The following is a 27,983-nucleotide window of genomic DNA, read 5'->3' as shown; positions in this document are numbered from 1 at the left end:
TTCCGTCAGCGGTATGCATAGGGTAGCGGGTTCGATTTCCGCCGTCGCAACAAAATTAATTTAATTAATAGTTGTGATGGGCTGGTGTGGTGTAGTGCATAGTATATGCATGAAGGAAGTGCACTTAGCCTCTGAAATTGAGGAGCTGATAAATGAAATTATCAGCGGAAAGTTGGAACACATATAATATATGGTATCACAATGGGCTGTATAGCCTAAGTGTGTACTTCGTGGACAGCCAATATAACCTAACCCAACCTACAAAGATATATATTATTCCAAAAAGTTATAAACAAATCTGAAATTTCTAAAAGCTATCAAAAGTTGGTCTCCTCTTAAAAATGTTCCCAATCATGGAGCCACGGCAAAATTTTTTTGTAAAAATTGAATCTCATTCTGGTGAATTAGTTTCTTATAGTTTTTGCAACCTTCCGCTGATCAAAGGCCAACTGAATGGGCTTTAACTAAAAACGAGTGATTGAGTGACTGCACCAAGGCTTCAGAGGGCTAGTAATGAATTTTATTTTGAAAATAATTACAGTTAAATTAAGCAAGATTTATGGAACAGCATGATATGATTAAAAAAATTTGAAGAAAAAAACAAAAATTAATTATTTCGCAAATAGTAATTAAAAAAGCTGATTGTATACTTTCTAACGACTCTTGAAGCACTGAAGCGACAGTCTGTATATATTTATAAAATATAGTCCATAAAATAGACATAAATATTGAATATAACCAGAGAAAAAATTATTTCAAATATTATTCATACATAACTACATACTTGTTTTTTATAACTACAGAGTATGTGAAAAAAATTAATACAAATTATAATTATTTAAACAAGAATTCATTTAATTTCTTGAGTGTAAAAAAAATCGGTCGCTAAATATGATATTCAACTTAAAATTTACCAAATTTTTAGGGCTCGGTAGGCAGTTTTCGTATAATATAATATTTTTTGTATTCAATTTTTATACCATATGTATATGAAATATACGAAGGTATATTAAGTTTAGTTCCAAGTTTGTAACGCTTAAAAATATTGATACCATGGACAAAATTTTGGTATAGGTGTTCATAAAATCACCTAATTAGTCCATTTCCGGTTGTCTGTCTGTCATCGCGATTACTCAAAAACGAAAAGAGAAATTTTTTTAGCATGCTGATCACGTAAAAAGTGAGGTCAAGTTCGCAAATGAGCAACATAGGTCAATTGGGTCTTGGGTCCTACGGATCTTGTATACCGTTAGAATTAGAACAAAAGTTTAAATGTAAAAAATGTTCCTTATAAAAAAATAAACAAGTTTTGTTTGAAACATTTTTTCGTAAACATCACTGTTTACTCGTGAGAGCGCAAATTGTATAGTATGTTATGGCTATATCAGTTATATATGTGTGACATGTATGTGTGTGTAATGTGATAGAGTAATCAACACTATCTCTACATGGTATTTCAACAATTAACTCAGTCAATTGTTTGTTTTCACTTGTTTAATGTAGATATAAACAAATCTTGTAAAATTAAGGTAGTACGAGCACCAAGACAATATTAGATTTAGGGTTGAAATTATTTGTACCTTATTTTCAATTTTGATGATGAATTTTGTTATAACTTTGATAATGTATGTAAACGAGAAAAAAATGAGAATAAAATTTTTCGATACTTGCCTTGGTTTTCGAAATATCGAAAGCTAAATAATTAAAATTTTCGATATTTTGAAATTTACTCCAGATATAGGCGTAAAACGCGCCTATAGAATTTTTAACTTCAACTAAACAGAATTTTGTTTAAATACTACACACAAAAATTTTTTATTCTGTATTTTCTTTCGAACTCAATGTTTTTATTGAAAAAAGTCGATATAAAAATGATTGTAAATCGCATATGAAACCCTTCTTTTCTATCGAATTAAAAATAAACTTATCGGACATCGTTCAATATTCTGTACGTTTTAAAGTGGAAGCAGTGGAAGGAAAATTTTGAAAATATAATCAAAACACGTTTATATCATAAAATTTACGGAACCCTAAATAAAATAGTAAAAAAATCAATGCAATGAACACACACTCATGCACAGTTACCGTCGTCGCATACATGTATACAGAACCGGCATATTTTATACCAAACACAGTTAACACTAACACCACCACCGCCAACCAACACCAGCTGAACGACACACCAACTAGCACACTTACATTGTACGTCGTCCTTATAGTTATTATTATTAGTACAGACAATAGAATCAAATATTCACCAAGAGCTTAAATGAAGAAGATGAAAATTTGGTTTCAGGTGGTTAAATAAAAATTTAAATAACCTTGTATCGCAGAGCGTCAAAAAAATTTGAGAAAAAGGACATCAATTTCGAAAAGTCAATTTTTGGCTTTTATAATATGTAGCTGGTGCAATTCTGCATATTTTCGTTTATTATTCGACTTTTTAGCATCAAAATTGTGTTATATGTAAGGTGAAATACGCGAAGTCGTAATTTAATCGAAAATATTGTGACACTAGCTGTGAACAACCCGCTTCGCTGGGCAACTGTGCAAAATTTATATACAAATTCATCTATATATAAAATTTAAAGTTGATTGGACTAAGGAATCACGTTGTTTCATACAAACTTTGCCCACGTTTTTCACCCTCTTATGGTTAGAATTTCGAAAAATCCTTGATCCATCCTTGAGCGTTGATCCGTCAGTCATTCAGGACAAAGCATTTTATATGTATAGATAGATTATAGATTACTAGAAAGCTCATAAAATAACAAAGATATTCGACTGATTTTCGATTCTTTAATAATAATAATTTCCGAGATATGATTCATTGAATGTCGCATTTGATTCGTCAACAACTGATTTCTCGCCGTAAATATCTCCTTTTCCAAATTTTTATGATACAGGGTGATTATTATTTCACAACCTATCAACTACCTATAACCAAATTTTCAATTTTTTCACTTAATTTTTAAGCTCACAATCTCTATTGACTGTGCTATATACACCGTCGACGTGTACATATGTATATGTGTGATGCACATTCAAGTTGAGAATCATAGTCAGCTTACTATTTGCTGATTCTGTGAATGCTCCTTCGTCTCTACGTAAGCGTCGAAGTGGTATGTAAAAATAAGAGAAACTATTACACGCCCGAAATTATTGTCTATGAATGAATTTTCATTTCGTATGGGTTTTCTCGGAGCATCAGGTCAGTACCCTCTATTATTTTATGAATAATATAAGATACACAAAAATGATTGAAAAGAAAGTTATGCTCGAACAAACTACAAAAGCTGTTTGTACTGTACATCTATATAGGGTGTCCTGTAACGACCGGATTTAAACAATACAATGATATAAAGTAGAGAAGATAAGAATTTCGACACCGCTTTAAGTCGAAGGTTGGAAGAAGGAGACAGGTTTACTTACAATTTTCTAAGGACTTTGACAGCACACGTGCGATAAAAAATTATTGTGCAAGAAATCTAATTTATGCAAAACCTTTTGCATTTATTTATACCTAAGCGTTGCCAAAGTAAATTGGACACTTTACCAACACTGTGCTTTTGTGGATTCTCGTTCCACGTTCGACAGAATAAGTTTTCGAGCATACTAATGCTATAGTACGCCTTGTCAAATAACACTAATCAACAAAATTTGTCACATACTTATACATAAGGATTTCGAAATATTTTTACCTAAAAAAATTAGTTTTTCGATTATATTCAAATTTACGTTACACAATTATGTAATTCTTTTCTCATATAGAAATTGAAAGTCTTCTGAAAATGATAGGAAGTTTTTTATCTACCCTTAGAAATTTCAACCTTTGTATTCTTAAACTTTCGATGTTTAAAATTTCGCAAATATTTGAATTTTTTAAAAGGGGCCATTTTTTTGGGATGCCTAGTGTATTTGCAGTTTGTGTTTTATTAAAAAAGTTCTTTTCGTAATCGTTTTATAACTTTCAATCACATACATAATGGCACAATCTATTAATAGTTTTATTAAGGATCGTTAAAAATGGATTTGGATTTTCCTATCATACGATCTAATAAATCAATTATCAGGTTTTCCCAAAACAACAAGACGTCACTAACGTCTTTCTAAACACGAATAAAACTAATGATTCAATGAATGACTAATTGGTAATAATAATATTATGTCGACCATTTGTAATTTAATCAAACATCTTATTAATATGCTAATTTAATATGGTTTAAGCGAATATCAAATTGATTTGCCTTCAAAAACTTCTCGAAATCCTTCGCCTGAGATATTATAGCCAATTATTGAGCCTGGTGCAAAATTTCCCCAATTATAAGTTTATAATATACAGGTTGTTTCTTTAACTTAGCATTTGCAAAAAATGTTTGAAAGAAATTCGATATTTTGTTAAAATAAAAAACTCTTTCTTGCCATTCTACAAATTTTCTTAACAAACAACCGTTCTGGCATAAGAAATCCATGAAAATACCTTTTATCTTTTACTCAAATCACAAAAATATGCACTAAAATAATTGTTTATGATAAAAATTATCTTTTTTCCCAATAAAATACGAATCATCTACAAAAAAATATAAGGTTCCATTTGAAAAAAAGAATTTGACCACCATTTAACCTAAAACCTATCCATCTAGAAATAAACAAGCATTTGGAATTGATCAAGTCTTTCAAATAATCAAACTTTTGTTTGAAACTTTTTTTTGTATCTGATCATTCTTTTTTTTTTTTTTGCAAATATCAAGTTAAAAAGAACAACCTCCATATGTATGCGATATGCATTTAAGCGAAATATTTACTCGCTGACACTCACTGGTTGATTCATCATGATATTTCTAAAACTATACTCCCGATTGACTAGTTTAACATAGTTGTTCATCAATTCGCGATGTAGACACTCACTACTAACGTATTTTTGGAAATTTAATTAAGAAAGTGAAAAAGGGAATGAAATTTTGTATAACTTTTCTTCAATTAAAAATTCTTAAACCTATACAATATAACATTATCAGCAAGTAACATGCTGTATTTTATTTTTTTTTAAAAATAGGGTTCCGCAAAAAAAAATTAAAGCCCATGAAATTGTGAACAAATATATAACCAAACCCTCTTTTGTTTAAATTAGGATGAGCCATATTTATAGGCTGTATTATACGTTTTGTTAATTATTGGTTGTTTTAGGGCGTTGCAGATCTACTTTATTTGATTTTTATTTATATTGGTAATTTTATTTATAATGTCTATATTTAAAGGTTTTAAAGGATTGCTTAAGATCGAAACCGATCAAGCTAATTAATAATAATTTTATAAATCTAGCTAAATATTTTTATTGTGCGTCCTGAATGGGGTATAATATAACAAAATTCAAACACTCTTTTGTTTTATACGACAATGAAACGCATGGCGGGTACAGCTAGTAATAAAATAATATCTACATAATATTATAAATATATATATTTTAATGTCATACATAAATTTATATAAAATTTAATATTTAACCAACAATTAATATTTTAAACAATAACAGTGTTGATTATTTATTTATAATAAATATGTATGTTGTTAACAAATATGTATAAATAAATACTTGACTAACATTAATTACCAACATTTATTATTAATTATAAATAATAATTTTATTATTAAATATTCATATTCATTAATTCATTAATTATACGTTTAAATATAATTTTAGGTAATGATATTGATGAATGGGCTATTGTCAAATTTACCAGATGTACCAAAGACATTGGCATCTTTAAGATAATAGTTGGGTGTTTGTTATACTCTTACTCTCAAGCTGACGCTGACCTCCGACTCTGATGTATACTTATTGCAGAGTTCTTGAAAAATACTCAATCTAAATTTATATCAATTTACTGAAGTATTATATTTATCGGACGTAAAATTTTCGATCGATTTTTATTTATAAATTTTTTCTTATCTATTATTTTTTTGGAAAAATCTACATCAATATACAATTTTCCGTGTTTTTGGAGATTTTTTAAATTTTAAATCTTAAAAATCGTGCATTTTAGGGCAAAAATTCTTTTTAGCATAAAAATTCATACCGATCTGTATATTTAATTGTTACTGACTGGCTTTTTTCCTAAAATGCACCATTTTCGAGTAAATTGAAACGGTAATCTCTGAAAAAAATGGACCAATTTATAGTACGCTCCAAATATTTCTATTTTTTTTTTATCATTCATTTATAAAATATCATATTTCAGGATTTTATTTCGGTCTCCAAATGTCTCGATTAAAATGGATCACCTTGTATAACATCATGATACACTTACGTATCAGGCCTATCATCTACCAGTTATAATAAAAGGTAATATGTAAAAAGAAAATATTTACATAGCTAACTATTAGGTGGTGTAATTAACACTAAGCCACTTGTCTCAACCGAAACTTCTTTGCCTGTTTCCCATCTATAATTGACCGAGATTTTGTAAGTATTTTTTGTTTACACAACAATTATTTTTTACTTATAATTTAATTATAAAAACATTTTATTGTAAAAGGTTGTAAAGTGTCCCAGTTCAAAAAGATTTTTATAATTATTTAAACAAATAGACCAGCCTTAGATTCATGGTACATAACTTTGCGTCTTTGAAACATTAGCTCCTCAAAATATAACGTCATGTTTAAAACTCAATATAGTATAACAATTTACTCACCATTAATAAGGAGTTGAGTATTTATCATATACAGGGTGTTCTTTTATTGATAGCAGAAAATTATATCAGTAAATTAAGCTTATCAAGACAAATGGAAAAGCTCTTTAACAAATTTCGATCTGAGGACTGATTCGGGAGATGTGACTAAGAGCAAAATAGAAAGATTTATGAATTCACAGACTTATCCAATTCATTAAATTAATAGGTGTCGCTTTAGAATATAAAGGGGACTATCATGAAACAGTAATTGATTGTAAATTGATTTAATTGGGTAGTGAATACTATAAAAAATATTTTTTGTTGTCGTTATTTATAAAGAAAACAAAACAAAATAATTCACCAATACAGAGACACTTAGATTTGAGAGGTATCAAATTATATATTAATATAGGTACGGGGTGGATTAAATTGTGTAATACATAACACAAAATCTTAAATCTCGTATCACTTTACAACTCCAACACACAATATGCATTGTGTGGTTTGTCTGTGAGTATGTGTATCTTAACAGACCATAGCCCGTTTCGTCAAATACATGCTTAAAGTATGTGATATTCGTCAAATAGATTGCGTACAACACTTTATTTACAAAAAAGGGAGTGAAAAAATGGCTCGATTTTCGTTCTAACACGAGAGAAATTAATAAGGTATTCCAAAAATTAATTCACAAATAATTTGCTTTTTGTTATACGTTATTAGTCATTCGAATAAATTTTGTCCATCTCTAACTTTAGGTACTACATCTTACCCTACAATATCTCTGTAATAAAAATTACTTATAATAAAATCAATACGAAAACGACGCTAGTAAAATACATTTTAATTATTCTGTCAGTAAAATAAAAAAATAAAAAAACAGGATTTTAATAATAAAAAAGCAGGACACATAAACTGCATGACTATTCGATTAATTCCCGTGGAAATTAAAAAAGCCAGACACAATTCATACAAATACGTAGTCTCGGTCCACTGACCGTATGTTTTGCCATGGGGGACGCTGTCACGCAACTTTTTTTTGCTACCCTTTTTCAAATTAAATAAAATTAATTTTTTTTAATAAAAAAGTGTGATAAACACGGAAGTATTCGTAGAAATTTGCAGTATCTAAATGGTATCTTATCTATTTTCAGTTGAAACACCACACATATGTTTTTCACGGAACTTTTCAATAGTATGTACTTTTCCTCAGATTAAAACAATGAGTTTCAATTCTATTTGAAAATGTATGAGAGCGTAACATATTCGCCATTTGTGTACTTTGGCTTATATGTAAATTGTATGTTGAGAAATAATCATTAAATTGAATTCCATTTACAAGGAAAAATTCATTTTCCCTACAAAACATCTCAAAAATAATATTACCAATCCAATATACATAATATGTTGAGAAAGAATTTTCTCTTTAAAATAAATTACAGTTATAGGACAAATTCATTTTATCCTAAGAAAATATCAAAAATAAATTTTCTTATCCATTAATAAATAATGAAAAATATGTTTATGCCAAATTGTTCAAGGAGTACTTAAGATCTAATGATGATACCATTATGGTTATACGGCTACTACCATTTCGTTTGTGCAAAATGGTGTGGGCAGTAAATTATTCTATTACTTAAATATGGGAATTACTTAAATATATCTCATAATTGAAATCTTTGCAGGAAATACAAAACGCTAAATAATAAGGTAACAGTGACAAAATTAAATTTTTTTAGGTAAAATTAATACTGAATATAGAGATATCCAAGATCCTCAATAAACAAGCCACTTTTCAAACATCAATCTTAAAAAACTTAAAAGCGATTTTATATTCCCCTGGTATTTGGATTTCCAGGCACATCCCACCCTCAATTGGTTTTTTTAGCTCAGCAAATCGAACAAATATTGTTAGATAACTTAAATTCTCCTTTTCCAAGAAAAATTCAAGAGTGTACATTTTGAGATATAAGTAAATCAAATTAAAAAACCATAAATTTGAAAACGGCATTGTTGTTTTGGAGAGAATTAAAATTTTTTTAAATGCACACTTGTGGTTGGAAGAAAATAACTTCAATAAATGACTGAATATAATTTGAATAATCTCTTAATATGATTAACAAATGGAATATTTTAATGTGTAATATATGTTACCATTTTCATAAATACCAAACTAATTATAAATATCCCTGTTGGATATTTTATAGTAAAAATGTATGTAAGTACGGGAAAAAAATTAAATTGTCACATATTGTGCTGAGTATATAAAAAACATAAAAAAATACTTTAATATTGTGTAAAAAAATTTCTAATAAAAAATGAATCAATAAAATACCAATAGAATTCTTACTATAAGTTTTATAGTCGACGCATGATATATTTAATTTTCATTCATAACTCCACTTCATCCAACATGGGAATCATAATTATTACACACACAAACAAAATTAATTTATTTCCTGCATTCATTAATTTTCATAATTAAAAATTTATCAAAAAAATTCACAAAAAAAGATGGTTATTATTATCTATGATAAAAATTGATAACTATACAAAAACACTTTAAAAATATTCTTTATGAATTTTAATGGATGTTCTAGATTTAGAAAAATAGTTTTTACGTTCTAAAGAAAAATAATGAAAATAATTTTGAGTACGGAAATCAAAACCTAACAGGAAAACATATGTCGGAATGAACTTTCGCCGATGGGGTTAAACGTCTAGGCTTCAAAAAGGGTGGGGTCAGACGACGGCCGGCGACATGTGTGTATTGAAAACTATTGGTAGTGAAGATGATTATATACCCGGCTTGAAATAAAATTTTTTGATTTAGTAATTATCGTATATTTACCATTAACTTGTAATTCATTTTACGTGGGATCGTTGCGGTGTTCTCCATTCTGACAGCCATAACAACCAGAGTCAACTTGCTAAAATGACAACTTTTCAAGATAACTGCTTGACAACTTATTGGGGTGTGCCCTTCAGTTAAATAATGAACTTAAATGTCACACTAAACACTGTCATGTCAATTAAATAATAACTACTTCACAAAAACACACAAAGCTATATTTACACAACAAAATTTTATAGAAAAACGTAACATTTGAAGAGTAGAAATTACTTTAGTGCAGGACAACACCACTAACCGAGGCACTGGCAACCATCTTGGCCGTGACAGCAGAGATGCATACACTAGTGACGCCCTCGACGTCTAGTATAAATTATTTCATTTGTTTATTAATGTATTATTGCACTCTGGTGAGAAACTTGTGAACAATATTTGACATTTGATTACAGATTTCTATTCATAATATAATACTTTTTCATACAGCGTTCATGAAATTTAGTAATTAAAAATTTGCATAATAAAATAATAAATACTATTCAAGTATTCAAAAAACCATAAAACTATTAAATTTCTGTAATTAAATGATTCTTGTTTCTCCACAATTTTCTAAGCTCAATATTTAACATAGTAGAGGGCGTACCATGTAATAAAGTCACGATTCAATCGGTTGTCTTCGTTTTTAATAAAGATAAATCAATAAGGCTTAACTAATTGTAAGAAAAGAAATGCAATTTTTCTTTCAAAAGAAGTGGGATAAAATAGAATTTTATTTAAGATAATTTTCAAAATTAAAACAAAGGAATTCAAAACTGATAAAATGTTTATTTCTAATTAAATTATTTTAACAATAGGAAAATATAAAAAACTAATTTTCTAACAATTAATAAAAGATTAAGTTTAAAAATCTTGTTGATTCTGTAAAGGATCCACAATTTTTAAACATTCATCAACAAATTCAGTAAATAATGGGTCTCTCATTGCAGTCTGTACATCTTTATAAGGATTATCGGATTTATCAACATAATTTAACAATTTTTTTAAATCAGAAACTTTAAACATTTCTTTAAGTTTTTTAGATTCACCTGAAACATAAATAACAAATAAAATGTCTTTTAAAAATAATTTATTTGAGATTAAACTCACGTAATCGCTCTAATAATTCATTGGGGACTGTATCTTCAGTTACGAATTCTGGCTTTTTTTGTGATTCTTTGGTTGTAGTTTCAACTGTTTCATTTTTTTCGGTGATCTGATTTGGCTTGCAGTTTTCTTCTTTGTGTTTTTTACAACATGGTACTGAGCAACTATAATCAAAAAACAAATTAATAATAACAAGCCATTTTGTGAAAATTGAATTACAAAAATAAACAAAACTCACTATTGTGCTCTACAAACTGGACACTTATATTTTCCAGTATTTTGATCACAGACCGTACAATTCACCATTTCGTCATTTATTTTTAATGAATATGAATAAAATTTTAATATATACAGATGATGATTTAAATTAACTAGTTAGAAACACATTAGCTGCAAAAACTTTATTTACTTCAAAAACACATGTGACTTTATTACATAAGCGCCAACTCAATTTTATATTTAGGAAGTCAACTGTCAAAAATATGAAATGTCACTTAATAGTGTAATCTGAGGATTGTGTTGAATTTTTCCTATTCTTATCATTAATTGACAGAAAGTTGTCAATTTTATTAACAAGAACAATTATTTAAACGGTTTACAAGTAAAGAACAATAGATTCAATAATAGACCGGCTATTCGAAGCTACCTACAAATTTACAACCTTTTGTCTTTAATAATTTCGGAGAAACTGAAAATTTTTTTTCGAAATGAAAAACTTTATCTACACCAATATTTTCAAGTTGAAAAACAATTCTTTTTGATGAATTTTCTTGAAAACTATATGACTGAGAGGAGCGTGGAAATATGGCTGAGTTACTTGGAAGGAATGGTTTACCATTTTTGTAATGATTTTCACCTTGAGAATAAAAGGTAAGAAGTAATTTAAATTATTAAAATACACCTACTTTTTTTTAAATACACCTACGATCGTGAAACAAACTAACTCGGGCAGTCCTTACCACTCGCAATTGGCGCAGAAACTGTTTATTCAGATTAGTCTTACCATTGCAGATGGCAATTTTATTATTATACGTTTAGGGAATATGCGTAACTAATGAATTGATGTAAGGTATTACTTCAATAACTCGAGGTAATGGTGTTTAGTATTTGATTTCGGGAATATATTTCTCAATTGCGCTGGTCAATAACCTGAATATTATCAATTTATTAATAGAACAAATATTAGATGCAGTGTAACAAAATGCAGAAAAAAATTTCAAACACTAAATTTGGGGCTCAAAGCAGGACAATTTTTGAAAATATAATTTAATATCATCTCAGGTTCGTTGTCGACAATAGATAGATGAATGTTTTAGAAATTTGTTCCTTATAAAAAACAAACTCTTTTGTTTGAAACATTTTTTCAAAAATTGAACAAATAACTAAAAATTGAATGTGAAAATCTAAGTACACGTAAGAGTACATTTTTGGATTCCGTTTTTGATACAAAGGTAGAAGTTAGTTTTAACTATAAGAGAAAATTATTATTTAACAAATTTTACAAATTTCTTCCAAAATTATTAGATTCTAGAAAAATGTTTCCAATTAAATATGTTTGTCTTTAGAAAAAACTTTCTAAGTTAATGTTTTCTTCCATCTCTTATGAGTAGCAAACTTGAGGAAACTTTTAGATTATTCTGAAAGTCCCTATTAAAATCACCTGCCATATTAAAATTTATACAAAATCTACTACTTTATTATTTCGCTCGTAAATGTCTCATCAGATATTATATTACATTCTGATAACTCGACTGATTACGAAATCAAAATTTAATTTTTGAGCTCTTAATTTGGTTAAGTATCTAAAGATGTCCTGTTGGTTCCCCGAAAACTAAGAAATATATACATAAAAATCAAGATATCTAATATGACTTCAAAGCACAAAATGAATTGTTCATTTACTCCAGTAAGTTGATGCCTATGAAATTGACAACTAAATATGAGTATTACCACAACAACAAACTAAAAAAACAAACCATAAAACTGCATAAAAAACTTATTAGCTGCTGCTATATTAACAATTAATATCTAATTTCAAAATATTGAACATAATTATCCCCTTCATATTTGTTGAATATTGATTGAAACAATGGAATGCATTTAATAATGGAATGATGATTATATTATTAATGTTAATAAATACATACCTATTTATTTTGAATAAAAAATGACGTCATAAAATGTTGTCTTTCTATATATTATAAAAGCAGAATTTATTCCCAAGTATATAACCAGTCTGGTCAGTTAATATTAAGTCTGTGGTAGTCCAATAACCCGGGAGTTTATAATAGTTTTTTTTATTATTATTTATTTAAGCTGTGTGATTAGGTCAATGTTAATAAAGACATTATTGTTATTGTTATTGTTATTATTTACTTTTAATTTTTTTATTTGTAGAAGGTAAATGTTTATTAGTATTTTTGCGGTTCCTATGAAAACTTAAAGTGATTGTTGATAAACAATAATTGACATTTTTTAATTTTTCGCATTTAAACAATTAATTAACTTTAAGTACCCGCTTAATTATTCGTATTTAAAATTTATTATTAAACTTTTGTGGTAAATTAAGTTTTTCAAGTTGTTTATGGGATTTTTTGTTGGAATATTTTAAAGCGCACGTAAGATATTTATTTATATTTTTATTGTTTATTTATATTTTAACGTTTTATTTTAAAAAAGCGTGGTTGAATGTTTTATTTCCTTTTTATTGTTTATTTTAGTTTTTGTCTATTATTTTCTTTTATATTTACAAATATTGTTAGTAGAATGTTTAAATTATTTTGGAAGTAATGCGGAATATCTTAATTAGTTCAAATTTGTATTGTTGTTGGATTAGTAAGTTTTCTAAAATTATTTCAATTTTTTGAAATTTTATTAGAAAATTTAAGTTGGAAACCGAAAAAATTATTAAAATAGAAAATCATTTAAGTAGTTTAATGTTTTGGAGTATAATACTCCTTTTTTTACTCCTAAAATTTTTATTTTAAACATATCTTATTTGATCTTTACAAATTTTAAGAAGAAAATCGGAGAAAGAAAAATTTTTTGATTTAATTTTGTTAGGTTTTTGAACCTATTTAAACTTGTTCGTTGTATACCTATGTGATTTTCGATTAAAAACTTGAAATGAAATAATTGGATACCTATGTGATGAAAATTTAAAAATTGAGTTACATATCTTGATAAAATCCTCCCACTTTCATTTACCACTTAGAGAAAATCGTTTTTTTTTAAACTTTGAGTAATTTTTACTCGATTGTTGTATGTATCCTATGAAAAAATGACAAAAGACTATTTTTTTTAAAACGTTACAAAAAGTTTCAAACAATTTCTTCCGCAATAATGTTTTCTCAAAACTTATCTAATTTCGATGTGTGACTCTGATTTTTCTTTTTTAAACGCTTGTATTTCGAGAAGAATGCAGTTAAGCAAAAAAATTAAAACTTATCTTTTGCGATGCGTATAAATATCGCCTTTTTGTGCACCGTTTTTCCTCGAAAATACAAAAATTAATCGGTCTCATTATTCTGATATCTTTTTACACTCACCTCATTGATCTCATTGAAGAATATTTTGCATCAAGCCTGAAAATCAGGCCAGACTCTAAGAAAGAATGTTTGGCAACTACTTATGAAGTGTGCAATATCTACTTTCCATACGAGAAGCTAACAATTTTTTTCTAAGATCGATTTTTTTAAAGTATATTTGACGTAACATGAAGAATAGATAACCATGAGTTAAAAGATTAAAAGCTGATATTTTAAAGCGGAACTTTTTAGTTTTAACCTCCGCGCTATTGGAGTGATGGGGGTTTATATCGTAAAGTAAATCAGATAACTTTTAAAAGATTTTAAAAAGCTAAAGTAACCCGAAATTTAAGATTTTTTTTTTAATAAACTCCTTTATGCACCTCCCCTTCCTTTCGGGGGGTCTGAAAGACTTTCAAAATGAAATTGACCATTTTTTTTTGGTTCTGAGGCCTACTTATGTAAGCTAAAAGGGGGAGTAAAAATTGAATCAGTTTGATCATAAATTTGAGATCAATGGCTTTAAAATCTTTCTTTATTAACGTGACAAATTGATTAAATTTCTCGGTATGTAATGTAAATTTGAATAGTAATCAGAGAATTAATGAACCAACCTATATTACAGCGAGTTATTATCAGACCATGCAACTAATTCAATATTAGCGCATATATTAGAGGATATGTTAGATTAAATACGTCTCGTGAAGTTACTAAAAATGAGGTCATCCTAACGCTAAATATCGAAAGCAATAAATAAAATATAAACAAAACATAATTCTAAAAACATTTAATAAATTCGACTATGATCCTAATCCTAGCTAACATCTATAGATAATTAAAATGAAAACTAAAAAAATGGAAATTACTATTCTACTTCTGAAAACTTTATGGTGAGCTTAAAATAGAAAATAAATTTTAGAAAACGAAATGATGCATCGAACATTGGGCTAAAAGTTTTACTTTTAGACATATTTCAAACAAACTGAAAAAAGTCTAGAAATTCTAACATTAGCGAATTTCCGAAGGAAATGGAGCTATTGCTTTTGTACTGATGGCGGAATTTCGAAAAAATTTCTTCAAATGTTCGTCGATCATACATAATAGATATCAAGAATGACCATCGTTAAAATTTAAATATTATATGTATATATGTGTTTATGTTTTGATGTTTCTGTACCTTCTCTATAGCAGTCGCAATTTAAGTCCGATTTGAATAAAATTTGATATCAAGAAGGTTTTTGGTATTTGAAAGGCCAAGTTCGTTAATGAGAAAAATCGATAGATAAACAAGGGACAGAAGAGTGCGCATTGTATAAAATTTTGAATTTTATAAAAATAAAAAAAATTTGTTTATTTTTTTTAATCAGTTTTAAGCAAAAATTACTCTTCTGATATTTTCTTTAGGCGCTTGGTTTTCGAAATAAAAATTCAACTTTCGATTTTATGTGTTTTTTTTCCATCTCTGAGGGAATTCGTTTAGTTAACGCAACTCCTGCACTACGATTTTCTATGCATTGTGGACGTGTTCCTTTATTATCTATAAAATTCTAAATGCATATTATCAGTTAAAATTAATGGTTTTTAATTCATAATGAACGTGGAATTTTCATCCCGAATTCTATACCCGCTATTCAGAATAAGCTTTTATATAAGGAAGCCTTGCATGCGAAAGTTTTGATTAAAACTCGTTGGAAATAAGTGTTTATTATTATAGAACTATAGAAGCATGAGACTCCTTACCTGTTTATTGTATACCGACTGTGAGAGCAGTTAAAATTTGCGAATTTAATATCGAATCATTTTTTTGAATTAATGAGCCTTATCTTGGTATAACGAACTTGAACATAAAATGAAGGCCGAATAAAAAAAAAAAACTTTAAGCAGGGCTAAACATTTTTGTTCAAAACATTTTTTCCAAAAAACAACAGATTAGGTATACATACAAGTATTCGAATAATTTAAAATCCTATAACTCCGATGGAGACTATTGTTAAAAATTAGAATTGATTGATAAACTTAAATAATTTTATCTGCCTTTTTCTTGCAAACTTTTGATATATAGTCTCTATAGCAGTCAGAAGTTATGACGTAACCGCGTGCTATTTTTTCTCTTTTTATTTGTAACTACATTTAAGTCCTTCATATTTTTGGAGTTTTTGATGTTGATGGTAAAAAATTGATTTCACACTATGTTTTGGCTCGATAACGAAGTCGTATTCTATCACTTGTCGTGTTATATTTGTGCATGTTTTCCAGAAAATTTGCATGCTATAAAAGTATGCATAGTATAATTTTGATACACAGTATTGTTGAACATCATGGTCGTAAAAAAATAATTTATCATATAAAATTGTAATCAACCACAATAAGAAATAAGTATTTCTCCTTCAATGTAAATAATATTTTTTTTAAAATTAATTATTTTTGTGTGTTATTAATTTTGAAAAAAAAAAGAATTTATTTACATGCTTAATTTATATTTAACAATAAAAAATATTCATTATCAATTCATTAAAACAATATCTATTATTTTTTTAAAAATAAAATTTTATTATCTAATTTCCGGGTCCTTCTTTTGTGTTAATCATTCGACAATGATAAAAAAAATGAAATAAATGTTTAATTAAAAAGAAAGAATTGTGTGCAAATGTAGAGAAGAGTAGCCTATAATGTACCGGTTCTTAAAACATACCGAGCGGTTTTCTTACAAATGTTGATAAAAAAATTCAATAATATACGGCACAAATAAACGATAATAACTTGTTTAAGGATGTATGAGCACGGTAGTGGGGGCACAAATTTAAACAATTTATATTTTCAATTTTGATTGTGAATTATGTTATAACTTGACGATATAAGACGAAAAGTAAGAATAAAATTTTTCGATATATCTGGCGTATTTTTCAAAATATCGAAAATTGAATATTTTCTTTAATTATTCAGCTTTCGATATTTGGTAAACCAAGGCAGGTATCGAAAGAGTGTATCCTTATTTTTCTATTACATTTATAAAGATATACTAATTCATCATCAAAGTTGAAAATAAGATAAAAATTATTTCAACCATAAATCTACCCTGCTCGTACATCCCTTATATGAATAGAGACACTTGGTTTTTTTCTTTTTTATCCCATTGATAATATGTTTACTTTCCTATAAAATTTTTTTTAAAGTTGTTTTCATTCCAAGTGAAAATTATCAAAAAGGTTTTCATTCAGGTTTCTGTTACCTATCTTAAAAAATGTAACATACCCCCCTATATTGTGCAAATTTCCAAATATATATTCCTGAAAGTGTGAGGTTGTCTTCATCTTAAATGCGACACACTGTATAATATATTGTGTGCAAGTGTTGCTTATAAATTTGATAATATAGATATCTCTCATCTCTCATCAATCATCAATACTCTAACTATAGTCGTACCTGTTCATCAAATGATGGATCTCCGATGAACTAGTAATTAAATTAAAATTTTGTTTTTATATCATCGACAACCTTATATTTTTATGGTATTATTTTAAACTATAAGATTGTATAAATATTTTCGATAGTTTTTCATCACACTCTCTAGATTTTTTGATATAGAAATATCCAATTGAAAAGGATAACCTATATGATTCATCATTTTTTCAGCCAACTTTGAACGATAAAATAATAATAAAAAGACCGGCTATCTAGAAATTTTTGGAAACTTTGTTAATCAAAAAATGTATATATAAAGTTTTATTGAAATCCCTAATATTATTCAATCCTTGCATATCTCCTGAATAGTTTTCTTCTCTAATATATTGAATCATCTTTAGTATTTTGATATTACTTACAAAGTGTCTTTCTTTTATTAAGTAATATAATTATTATTTATTTTATGTAATAATTATATTTACATTAAATAATATGTTTGTCTTTTATATTGTTTTTATAAATAAAATTACAATAATAATAATAATAATAATTAGTAATAATATCGTATAATCGGATAATTAGCTTCACTTCAATAATGTGTATGTAAACTGTAATAGGTATTTCCAAAGTGAAAGTGATATATTATTTTACAACTATAAGTTCATACCACTAATTGATTTAGGTATATTAAAGACAATGTGAGGTAGATATGATCTGTGGGGGTCTGGCCGTTACTGAGGCAGATTGAGAAGTTATGAAAATAAAAATCTATCACTAAAGACGTTTTTTTAACACGCTTATATTAGCTTCACCTGTATGTATGTATGTATGTTTGTATGTAACTCTCTAATATCATACCCATGCATAGGACATTATCAGTTATATACATTTATTATACTACCGATAACCTTACTATACATATATGTATACTTAAAACAAGCAACAAGTGTGTTTTTTAGTTTCTTAAACTATATTCTTTTTATAGTTCCTTAGTTTCAAGTTCTTTATTTCTTAGAATCTGTAAAATGCGTGTTTGTTATTCGAGGTAGTTCTTCGGCTCGATCTATCGTTGTTATAAATAACGAGAACGTAGATGGATACATTCATCAAAAACACTATAAATCACCAGTCGTCCAAGAGGCGGTTGCAAAAGTTCTAGGGTATATCTGTTATATTGGTGAAATCCATCTGAAATGATGGTATTTGCGTTTATAAAGAATAAGCGCCATGATTGCGTGAGTTCCGTGACTCTAATAGAGAAGGAAGAATTTGTTGTTGCAAAATTAACACACTTACTTGGTCCATATGTTATAGTATTATATATATGGGTATACTAAGTTTAGTCCCAAGTTTATAACGCTTAAAAATATTGAGGTTACGAACAAAATTTTGGCCGTATGTTCATAAAATCACCTAATTAGTCCATTTCTTATATGTCTCTCTATCCGTCTGTTCGGCAGTCTATGAACACGATAACTCAAAAACGAAAAGACATATCAAGCTGAAATTATAGTGTGCTCCGGACGTTAAGTGTAAGATTGAGTTCGTAAATGAGCAACATAGGTCTTGTGGCCGCAGGACCCATCTTGTAAACCGTAAGAGATAGAATTAAAGTTTCAATATCAAAAATGTTCCTTATAAAAAAAATACAAAAATTTTGTTTGAAACATTTTTTCGTAAACATCACTGTTTACCCGTGATGGTGCAAATTAGAATAAAACACTAACATTCAACCCTTTTTGTACAGGGTATTTCAACAATTAATTCAGTCAATTATTCGCGCTACAACAGCTTAACAATAGTTTATAAAAATCCAATAAATAAAAAATCAAATCAATCAAATTTAAAAAAGAGATATTTGTATATCCAAGTAAAACAAGCCTTAAAAAAATTTAATACCTTAATGATGTTGATGTTGAAGTTAAAGTTAAATTTAAGTATTTATTTAATTGTTCTCAAGAGCTTATACGTTAAATTTTAATAAATTTTCGGGATAAAACAATGGCTTGATATCAGGATGTTAATAAGGAAGAGATTTTATATATAGCGTTTTTATGGTTTAGAAATAATATTGCATGCTAGATAATGCTACCTACTTATACTAAACGTATAGTATGAGAGAGAATATACATTAATATAGAGTCAGACATTTGGGTCAAGTGTATGCACTTTGGACTTGGAAACTCTAGAAAATAGCAATTAAATGAAGATGAGGGAAATGAATACACGTTTATCAATAATAATAAGAAATATCAGCTATTTTTGTTAAAAATCATAATTTGGAGATACATTATTATTTAGCTAGACGACTTCGCTCTTCCCAGCCCCGACTATTAAAAATAATAACTAAAAATTTGGGAGAAACAACTTAATGGAAAAATATCTTCAATTACGAAAAACTATTTCTACTACGTTTTGTAACTATTTTAACGTAAAAAAAATTAATTAACATTTGAAACACAAATTATGTTTTTTATTCATACAAAAATCTATTAGTCTATATGCTAAGGGGAATTAATTTGTAGATAGGGTTCAAGCGACGAAACTTGATTCACGTGTTCACTAGACCTTGTTTTTTGATTTAAGAAGGCCACTGTGAAGGTCACGGTAGGGCCCTCATTTTCGGGGGCCACTTATACCTTCTGTGTATCTCAAAATATTCGATTGATTCTCGCTCTACAGGAATTCTTGTTCCAAACTAGAAATAATTGAGTTCGAGTTACGAAAATGGCTGTACCGTCTTTTAACGTCCTATCGTGTACCTACTATTTTCTCTGTAATTTTTTCTTGTATTAATTAACGATGGTATAATACCTCTTCCAGATGTCATAAAAGTAAATTATAAAATTTTGTAATATAAATATTATAAAACTTTTTATTTACAACGAAAATCACAGATAACAGTATAACTATACTACATAGGTTGTGCTGTTTGAGGTGGTGGTTCCATTCCATTGCCAGACCATATTTGCATAGGTTTTCTATGCACTCTTCTTTCTTGTAGTTGCGAAGTCCACAGACCCATTTTTAACAATCCAGCTGACAATATTTTCGTCAAGCCATTTTTTCGTCAACCATATAATTTCGGCGAAAGTCCACAGTTTCTTAAGAGTATAAGACAGATTTTTACTTTCCTTTTCTATCGTATTTATTATGTTAACGAAAAAATATTTCCTACAAAAGTTGTGTGTTATTTTATAAAGAACAACTTTTAATTTAAAGTTTTCCTCTATCTCTTATCAGTTCAGAGTATGAATTAATTTTTAAAGATTATTGTAAGTCAAGGCTAAATTTACGGGTTCTGTGAGGTCTCCCCCTACAAGTAGAACAACTTTTGCTTGTGACATTTTTTCCAATAACCCTTCCATGAAGAAATTTTCAGCTGGATTGTTTGGAACACAACATAACCACTCCTTGAACGTCGGGTAAAAAGTGGTAAATGTTCATATGATTAACTTGGAAAGTTCACAAAGTCGATCATTGCTATAATATTAACTCAGCGAACTACCACAATTTTTATAAATAAGTTCATTGAGTGGAATAATTAAATGATAATATTGAACGAGTCAAAAAGTCAAATTTTAGATTTAGTCTATTTAGAAATTGGCTGCTGCTTCAAATAAAACAGATAGATAATATTCGCCCATGAGTAATACACAAACCACAGTGTTTCGATGAAATTTTATGATAAAAATAAAATTAATAAGTTTTATATTCTTATTTTTAAGGACGTTGTCAGAATCAAATTACCGAATTCAATCATTAAAAATTAAAAAGTGATATTGAAAATTTTATTGAAAAAAATCATGTAATCAAATAAACGTGAGATTTCATAAAATAAATTAATAGCTATTTTATTATTTTGTTATATCAGCTTATTCGTTTGAATGTTAATTTTATCAACATTTGTACAAGCGCTTAAAATACATGACACATTGAAGAAATTTTTGCAAAATTCCAACAATGGTGTAGAAGGTAATTGATGAATAATATCTTTTAAACTAATCTTATATATTTAAACGAACAATTCTTGGATATATCAATAATCTAGGAAACGGCTTTAACGATTTTCATGAAATTTATTATACAGGATATTTCGGAGGCGAAAAATCGATCTAGCTAGGTTTCATTTTTAGAAAATGTCGTTTTATCCGGGTTTTCAGGAAAAACTTAAACGTCAAATTCGTATATATTGTATAGTGTGAAGTCCTTATGGCTTTGTCAGTGTTGGTTGATAGATAACTATTGTGATATATACGTAAATCGTAGTTAACGAAATAAATAATCTTGCTATTTTTGACTTCTTTCTATAAACTATCTCAGATTATTAGATGATGTTTATAGAGCCCATAAAAAGTATTAACTTTTAATTATTTTCTGTATTATCTGGAAAACCGATTTTCTTTATAAATTTGTTTTCCACCAATGAATATTTAAGAGGATTCTTAAAAATTATAATGTTTGACGCCAATCAGAACAGCCAAGCAGGAGTATTCTGTAATAAAAATATAGGTAATTCTTAAAAAGTAGAATGGTAAAGTAAAAAACAAAATTCCTTTTCTGAATAATTACTAATTCTAGACAAGTGTAAAATGTAATAATTACGGCTCCAATGAGTAATATTGATAATAGCTTTTTATTACTAATAAGTATTCGTATATAATTTGCTAATTATTATAAAATACAAAGTTTATTTGATTTTCAACTGATACAAGAACTGATACTGCTATCAAGTCTATTAAAAGAAAAATAAAATGTTAAGCGGAAATTGATATCATCATTAATTTTTAATATTTTGCTTTGTGTTTTCCTAAACCATTTTAATAATCTATACTCATAAATTGATAATATCAGTTTTAACCTTTTATACAGGCTATAAATAGTACCTAATTAATATAGATATACTATGTAGGTACTTCTATATACATACGCATAATATAGACGTATTGCACGATATGTTTTTGATGTTCTTAACTTAAAATTTATTTTATATTTTGGCGTTTGTTTGATAGGGAAAAGATTATCTTTGTTCGGACATTGAAAAAGAGTTGATGCGCTTTAAAAAAAAAGCAAATAATTTTTTATCAATTTATAAGTTATTACAGAAATTCAGTTATTTATACCTACGTTATGGCAAACATTTATTTATCAATTCCAAATTAGAGATAAGAAATATTAGGAGCATAAATTTGATTGTATTGGGATGCAAAATGTTGTGCTTTGGATAAAAAAAAGTAATATTGCCCGGTGACGCCAAGCCTTCGCTACCCATTTAAACCAATTTACAATCAATTATTGTATTATGATAGTCCCTTCTATATTCTAAAGTGACACCTACTAATTTAATGAATATGATAGGTTTGTGAATTCATAAATCTTTCTATTTTTCCCTTAGCTACATTTCCCGAATCAGACCTCAGATCGAAATTTGGTAAAAAGCTTTTCCATTTGTCTTGATAAGCTTAATTTATTGGTATAATTTTCTGCTATCAATAACAGACACCCTGTATACCTGCTCATACAACTTCCGTTTTAGTCTGTATATGGAGGTTGTGTTGTGCTTACACCAAATGCTTTAAATAATAATTACATTATCAAAATATGGTGAATTGAAATACGCAATGTGTATAGGTATATTGCTAATTCACATACCTATTTCATATTTTTCTTATGAAATCAAACGTAAATTTGTTTCAAAATTTGCCAAAGCAATGATATTTTTATTAGCTTTTGACATATCAACACATTACCGAGATAGCAAGACTATTATTTTTAAACAAATAGAAAGAAATCAAAAAAGACAATTTATATTTTCTGAAACATTGGCATTACGGAATTGTAAAAATATGGCATTCATAAAATATAAAAATACTTTAGGTTTGAAATTAATTATTCATAAACCGCCACTTAAACTGCAAATTATTTTCTTTGTGCAAAAAATAAATATATCAAGAAAATTTTGTATAGCTTAACTTCATTGGCATATAAATTCCAAAAATCATATACATTACATTTTTGGCAATTGGCAAAGACCTTTTCATTTCAATTACGATTCATTATTGTTTCAAACACACAGTAATAAGTTAAACTGCAAATTATTTTCTTTGTGCAAAAAATAAATATATCAAAAAAATTTTGTATAGCTTAACTTCATTGGCATATAAATTCCAAAAATCATATACATTACATTTTTGGCAATTGGCAAAGACCTTTTCATTTCAATTACGATTCATTATTGTTTCAAACACACAGTAATAAGTTGGACAAAGATACAATATATTTGTTATTCATTTTATCACATTAGTTTTTTAAGAAACTGTCCAAAAAGTAGTCATTTTTTAAAATGAAAAGGTCTATGTCTATGTCTAAAGGTTTTTTTTTATAAATGGATCAAGAAAGTGGCAACCTTGATATCTGCAGAAAATATCTATGATGTAGGTTTTGTATACCTACTTTATTGAAATGTTTCAATACATCACATGGCAGATAAAAAATAAAATATCTCCATATTTTTAATGCATTAAAAAAAAACTTGAATTGTATCAACAGACCATGGAGCATAGTTTATCAAGGTTTTCCTACAAAAAAATTATCGTCATGCAAAATTGACTAAATGAATTATTTATTATATTTCTACATTCTTGGTACGAAAAAAATTACGAAGATTATAGGTAGGTACCATGTCATATTTCAAGTTCATTATTTTTTGTACAAATTAGTGATTTATGTCCCATATTATAAATATTTTCAATCAAAAACAAAAATTTTATCATCTATACTAGTGATGGGACGAATGTTGTGTAGTATGCGATTGCGAATATTTATCTTCATTATTGAATGCAATTGTTACCTAACTTTCAAATGAAGCGCTCGCAAATTAATATGTCTTAACTTAGCACATATAATCCTTCCAGCACGTATAAGGCCACTAAAAACATGCCTTATAAGTCAAATAAAAACGCACCGTAAAAGTCCATTAAAAGCTAACCCCAGTTTGTTTTGATTTGGGGTTAATTAGCCTAATATAAGTAAACTAGCGGACCCGACAGAGGTTGTTTTGTGGAAACGTAACGCCAATTCATTAATACCTATACTATGCTTAGCCTTCCCGCTAAACCCATTCCGATAAAACCATCCTGCTAAACCCAAATTTTATTCCTATCTATTGGACAGGGCACGGCCTTACCTTCGGCCTTTGGACTGGCCTTCGGCAGTGGTGCTCGCTGCTTCGCATATAGCTCTATTAAATACCTATTCACAATATCTGAATAATAATAAATAATACCGCAATAGCTATTAAAAATGCATAGTACTAGTAACTTGTAATGCAATATGTGATTTATATGCGCTCCCACCATTTAATGAAATTTAATTTATTTGGGGCGGAACCCTCGAAAAAAGGTTGTAGTGGTAAGTCTTAACCATCATCGATCCACTTGAACACACACACAAAATTTCATTACAGTGACTAACATCTACACACTCGAAATAAAAATTAAAATCTAATCTAATAAAAAAATAGGCCATCATTTGTCACGCCACTAATAGATGCCTGCATCTAAGCTGCAAGGTGTCTCATTTTAATCGATACATGCCTATCTCCTAAATTACATAAGCAATAAAAATGTGGTTCAGACAAAAATTATTGAGTTTCAAAGCGAGCATATTTTTGTGATCTGTAATTTGATCTCACCATGGTCATTTACTAACCAACTAAAGTACCTAACCAATAAGAGACAGAAGAACACTTTGTACGGGAAATTTTTGTAAAAGCTATCCCCAAGTATGTACAAGGCAATCTAAAAATGTGTATAAAGATATTCTCAAAAAACTAATTTTCGCGACCATTGACTTTGAATATCTAAGGACGCGCGCGTGTGACCATATGTCACTTTTGTGCAAAATTGCGCCTTTCCTTTTGAGACTAAGATAAAGTATCAAGATTAAGATAGCTTTAGGCCAAGGTCAAAAAATGAGCGAGGAGTTTTCCAGTGAAACTTTGTAGCTTATAATTCCAAAATCACGTTACGTGGAAACAAAAGCAAGCATAGATAAGACAAAAAGTGGCTCAAAAGTAGAAAATATTTTAAAGATTGAAGAAAAATTAAATAATTGGGTTGAAGACAAAAATGATGAAGACGGATATGATTTTTTTTTTTTTTATTATCGCCAAATAAAAGGTACTTTTGCATCTAAATAGTCTTTAGAATCAATCATCCATTGTGCAGTATAGAATAAGAATGCATGTTTTAGAAATAAATAGCCATACAACTTTTTCAACTTCACACTACGTACACCTGTGAAGATATTTATTATAATCGTTACATGATAAAAATTATAATAGTAGTGATGTTGATCGGTCGTAAACTAGGGCGATAACGATTTTGACCGATATTTTTTTAAGTGTAATATTACTTTCTTTATAGTTATTATATCTTTAAGTTTAGTTTTTTTTGTTCTTTTTCAAAACTGGTACAGCCAATGGGTATTTTTTTTTAAAGTGTTTATACACTAGGCTGCAGCAGCATGTTTCAAATACAATATTTATTACGTATTTATTATTTTATCATGGGAATGCATTTTATTATTCAATATTTTCATATCAAACAGCATCAGCCATTATTTTTTTGTATAGTTTAACTCATCTATAGAATGATGAACGAAGAAGTTAAGGAGATATGCAAGGAATAAGATACTTGATTAACAAAGTTTCCAAAAATCATAAAAAATTTCTAGGTCATCAGGCTTTTTATTATTATTTTATCGTTCAAAGTTTGCTAGAAAAAATGATGAATCATATAGGTTATCCTTTCCAATTGGATATTTCTATATCAAAAAATCTAGAGAGTGTGATAAAAAACCATCTAAAATATTTAGACAATCTTGTAGTTTATAATAATACTATAAGGTTGTCGGTGATATAACAACAAAATAAATTATTATTTATTTTAATTTAATTATGAGTTCATCGAAGATTCATCATTTGATGAAGAGAGACGACTATAGTTTGAGTTTTGATGATTTTAGAGCGATATCTTATTTCGATTATTTCTTCTTTTCGATTTTATATTATCAAATTTATAAGCATTACTTGCACACAATATATTATATATTTTTGTAGTATCGTGGTATTGTAAAGTAAAAATAACTCATTACTTCACTACAAAGCACGTATTTGGTTTATATGTATGTACCGTGCAATAAACCAATACTTTTTTACAATACTGTAGGTTTACAATCACCTTAAACAGACATGGTGTGAACACCATCCACCCACTACTATATCTCTTATGTCACTAACCACTCTTTAATGAAAACTGTCCTAGAAGTATTAAGCTTGACGATAGAATCAAAGTTGGGCCAACATTGAACAATTCAGCTTTTTTATTCCAGTCCTTAGGGGCCATTCATTAATTATGTAAGCATAATTTAGACGATTTTTGAACCCACCCTCCCTCCCCCACGTAAGCAAATATAAGATTCCTCGAACCTCCCCCCCTCATCTTACGTACGATTCAATCTCGTTTTGCCGAATAATAAAACGTAAGAAATCGTTGTAAGGATCATTTACACTAAAACTCACAGTTTGACGCAATTTAACGATTTTTATTCTTTAGCACAGGGACTTTAGTTCGCGATGTACATACATTATTTCTAATATTAAATTTACCCACATGAGCACATGAATATATTTTTTAAACCCCTCTCCCTCCCACCAAAAATGCTTACGTAATCAATGAATGAATCAAGTCTAGATTTAACAACCCTTGTCCAATTCCGGGATAATAATTCAAGTTAAATTTTATAAGGAATTCCAAAATAAATAATAAAGTAAAGAATTAAAAAAATAAAAAACCCGACTAGGTTAAATAAAATCTGAAAAGAAAGAAACAAGTCCAGTAATTATGGGAATATCATTTATGTATGTGTGTGTAATGTGATAGAATCATCAACACTGTCTATGCATGGTATTTCAACAATTAACTAAGTCAATTGTTTGTTTACACTTGTTTTTTTTGTTCAGATTTTATTTAACGCAGTCGGGGTTTTAATTTTTTTAATTATTATTTATTTATTATTAACTCAGATTTGATACAATGCTTGTTAAGCTGTTCAATATTGTTTTCAGAGGCAATATAATTATAGAAATGTTTTTCTAAAAAAAGTGTAAAATTTTTATTGACATTAATAAGCACGAAAATGCCATTAATTATTTGAAATACACACATGAATTCTTAATGTTTATTTTATTTTTATTTTTTTTTTTATAATTATCCATATGTTTTAATTATCCAAATTTTCCTTAATTCAATAAATAAACAAAGAAAGTGGATATTTTGGAAAGTGCAAAACCTTGGACAAAATATGCATATGTGTGTGTTAATCACGATGGTG

At 28.0% G+C, this 27,983-nt stretch overlaps 3 protein-coding genes across 8 annotated transcripts in view; 1 reads left to right on the top strand and 2 right to left on the bottom strand.

Moving 5' to 3' along the window:
* Positions 1 to 9,836, bottom strand: part of LOC123292444 (protein alan shepard) — a 92,997-nt gene extending 83,161 nt beyond the window's left edge. For all 6 annotated transcript variants that reach the window (XM_044873108.1, XM_044873106.1, XM_044873110.1 and 3 more), the window contains exon 1: positions 9,520 to 9,836. In XM_044873108.1, coding sequence (XP_044729043.1) covers positions 9,520 to 9,579 — 60 coding nt within the window. In that variant the 5' untranslated portion in view covers positions 9,580 to 9,836. The remainder of the gene's footprint in view (positions 1 to 9,519) is intronic.
* A 559-nt stretch (positions 9,837 to 10,395) lies between these two features.
* LOC123293712 (zinc finger HIT domain-containing protein 3) lies at positions 10,396 to 11,073 on the bottom strand. The gene is made up of 3 exons (XM_044874614.1): positions 10,898 to 11,073; positions 10,663 to 10,823; positions 10,396 to 10,601 (listed from the first exon to the last, which is right to left on the bottom strand). The coding sequence occupies exons 1-3, from the start codon at positions 10,963 to 10,965 to the stop codon at positions 10,417 to 10,419; spliced, it is 414 nt and encodes a 137-aa protein (XP_044730549.1). The 5' UTR covers positions 10,966 to 11,073; the 3' UTR covers positions 10,396 to 10,416.
* Positions 11,074 to 13,259: 2,186 nt separating this feature from the next.
* LOC123291966 (beta-glucuronidase-like) overlaps positions 13,260 to 27,983 on the top strand; it is a 65,608-nt gene continuing 50,884 nt past the window's right edge. The window contains exon 1 of the mRNA XM_044872451.1: positions 13,260 to 13,277. The gene's annotated coding sequence lies outside the window, so the exon portion shown is untranslated. The remainder of the gene's footprint in view (positions 13,278 to 27,983) is intronic.

Source organism: Chrysoperla carnea, chromosome 2, assembly GCF_905475395.1.
Source record: "Chrysoperla carnea chromosome 2, inChrCarn1.1, whole genome shotgun sequence".
NCBI lineage: Eukaryota > Metazoa > Arthropoda > Insecta > Neuroptera > Chrysopidae > Chrysoperla > Chrysoperla carnea.
This window is presented reverse-complemented; position numbering and strand designations above follow the sequence as displayed.

Excerpts from the sequence above, each read along its gene's own strand:
- LOC123293712 (XM_044874614.1), bottom strand. The coding sequence starts at position 10,965 with ATGGTGAATTGTACGGTCTGTGATCAAAATACTGGAAAATATAAGTGT. Across the intron at positions 10,824-10,897 it reads CCAGTTTGTAGAGCACAATA|TTGCTCAGTACCATGTTGTA; the intron begins GTGAGTTTTGTT and ends TTTTGATTATAG. Across the intron at positions 10,602-10,662 it reads TGAATTATTAGAGCGATTAC|GTGAATCTAAAAAACTTAAA; the intron begins GTGAGTTTAATC and ends TTTATGTTTCAG.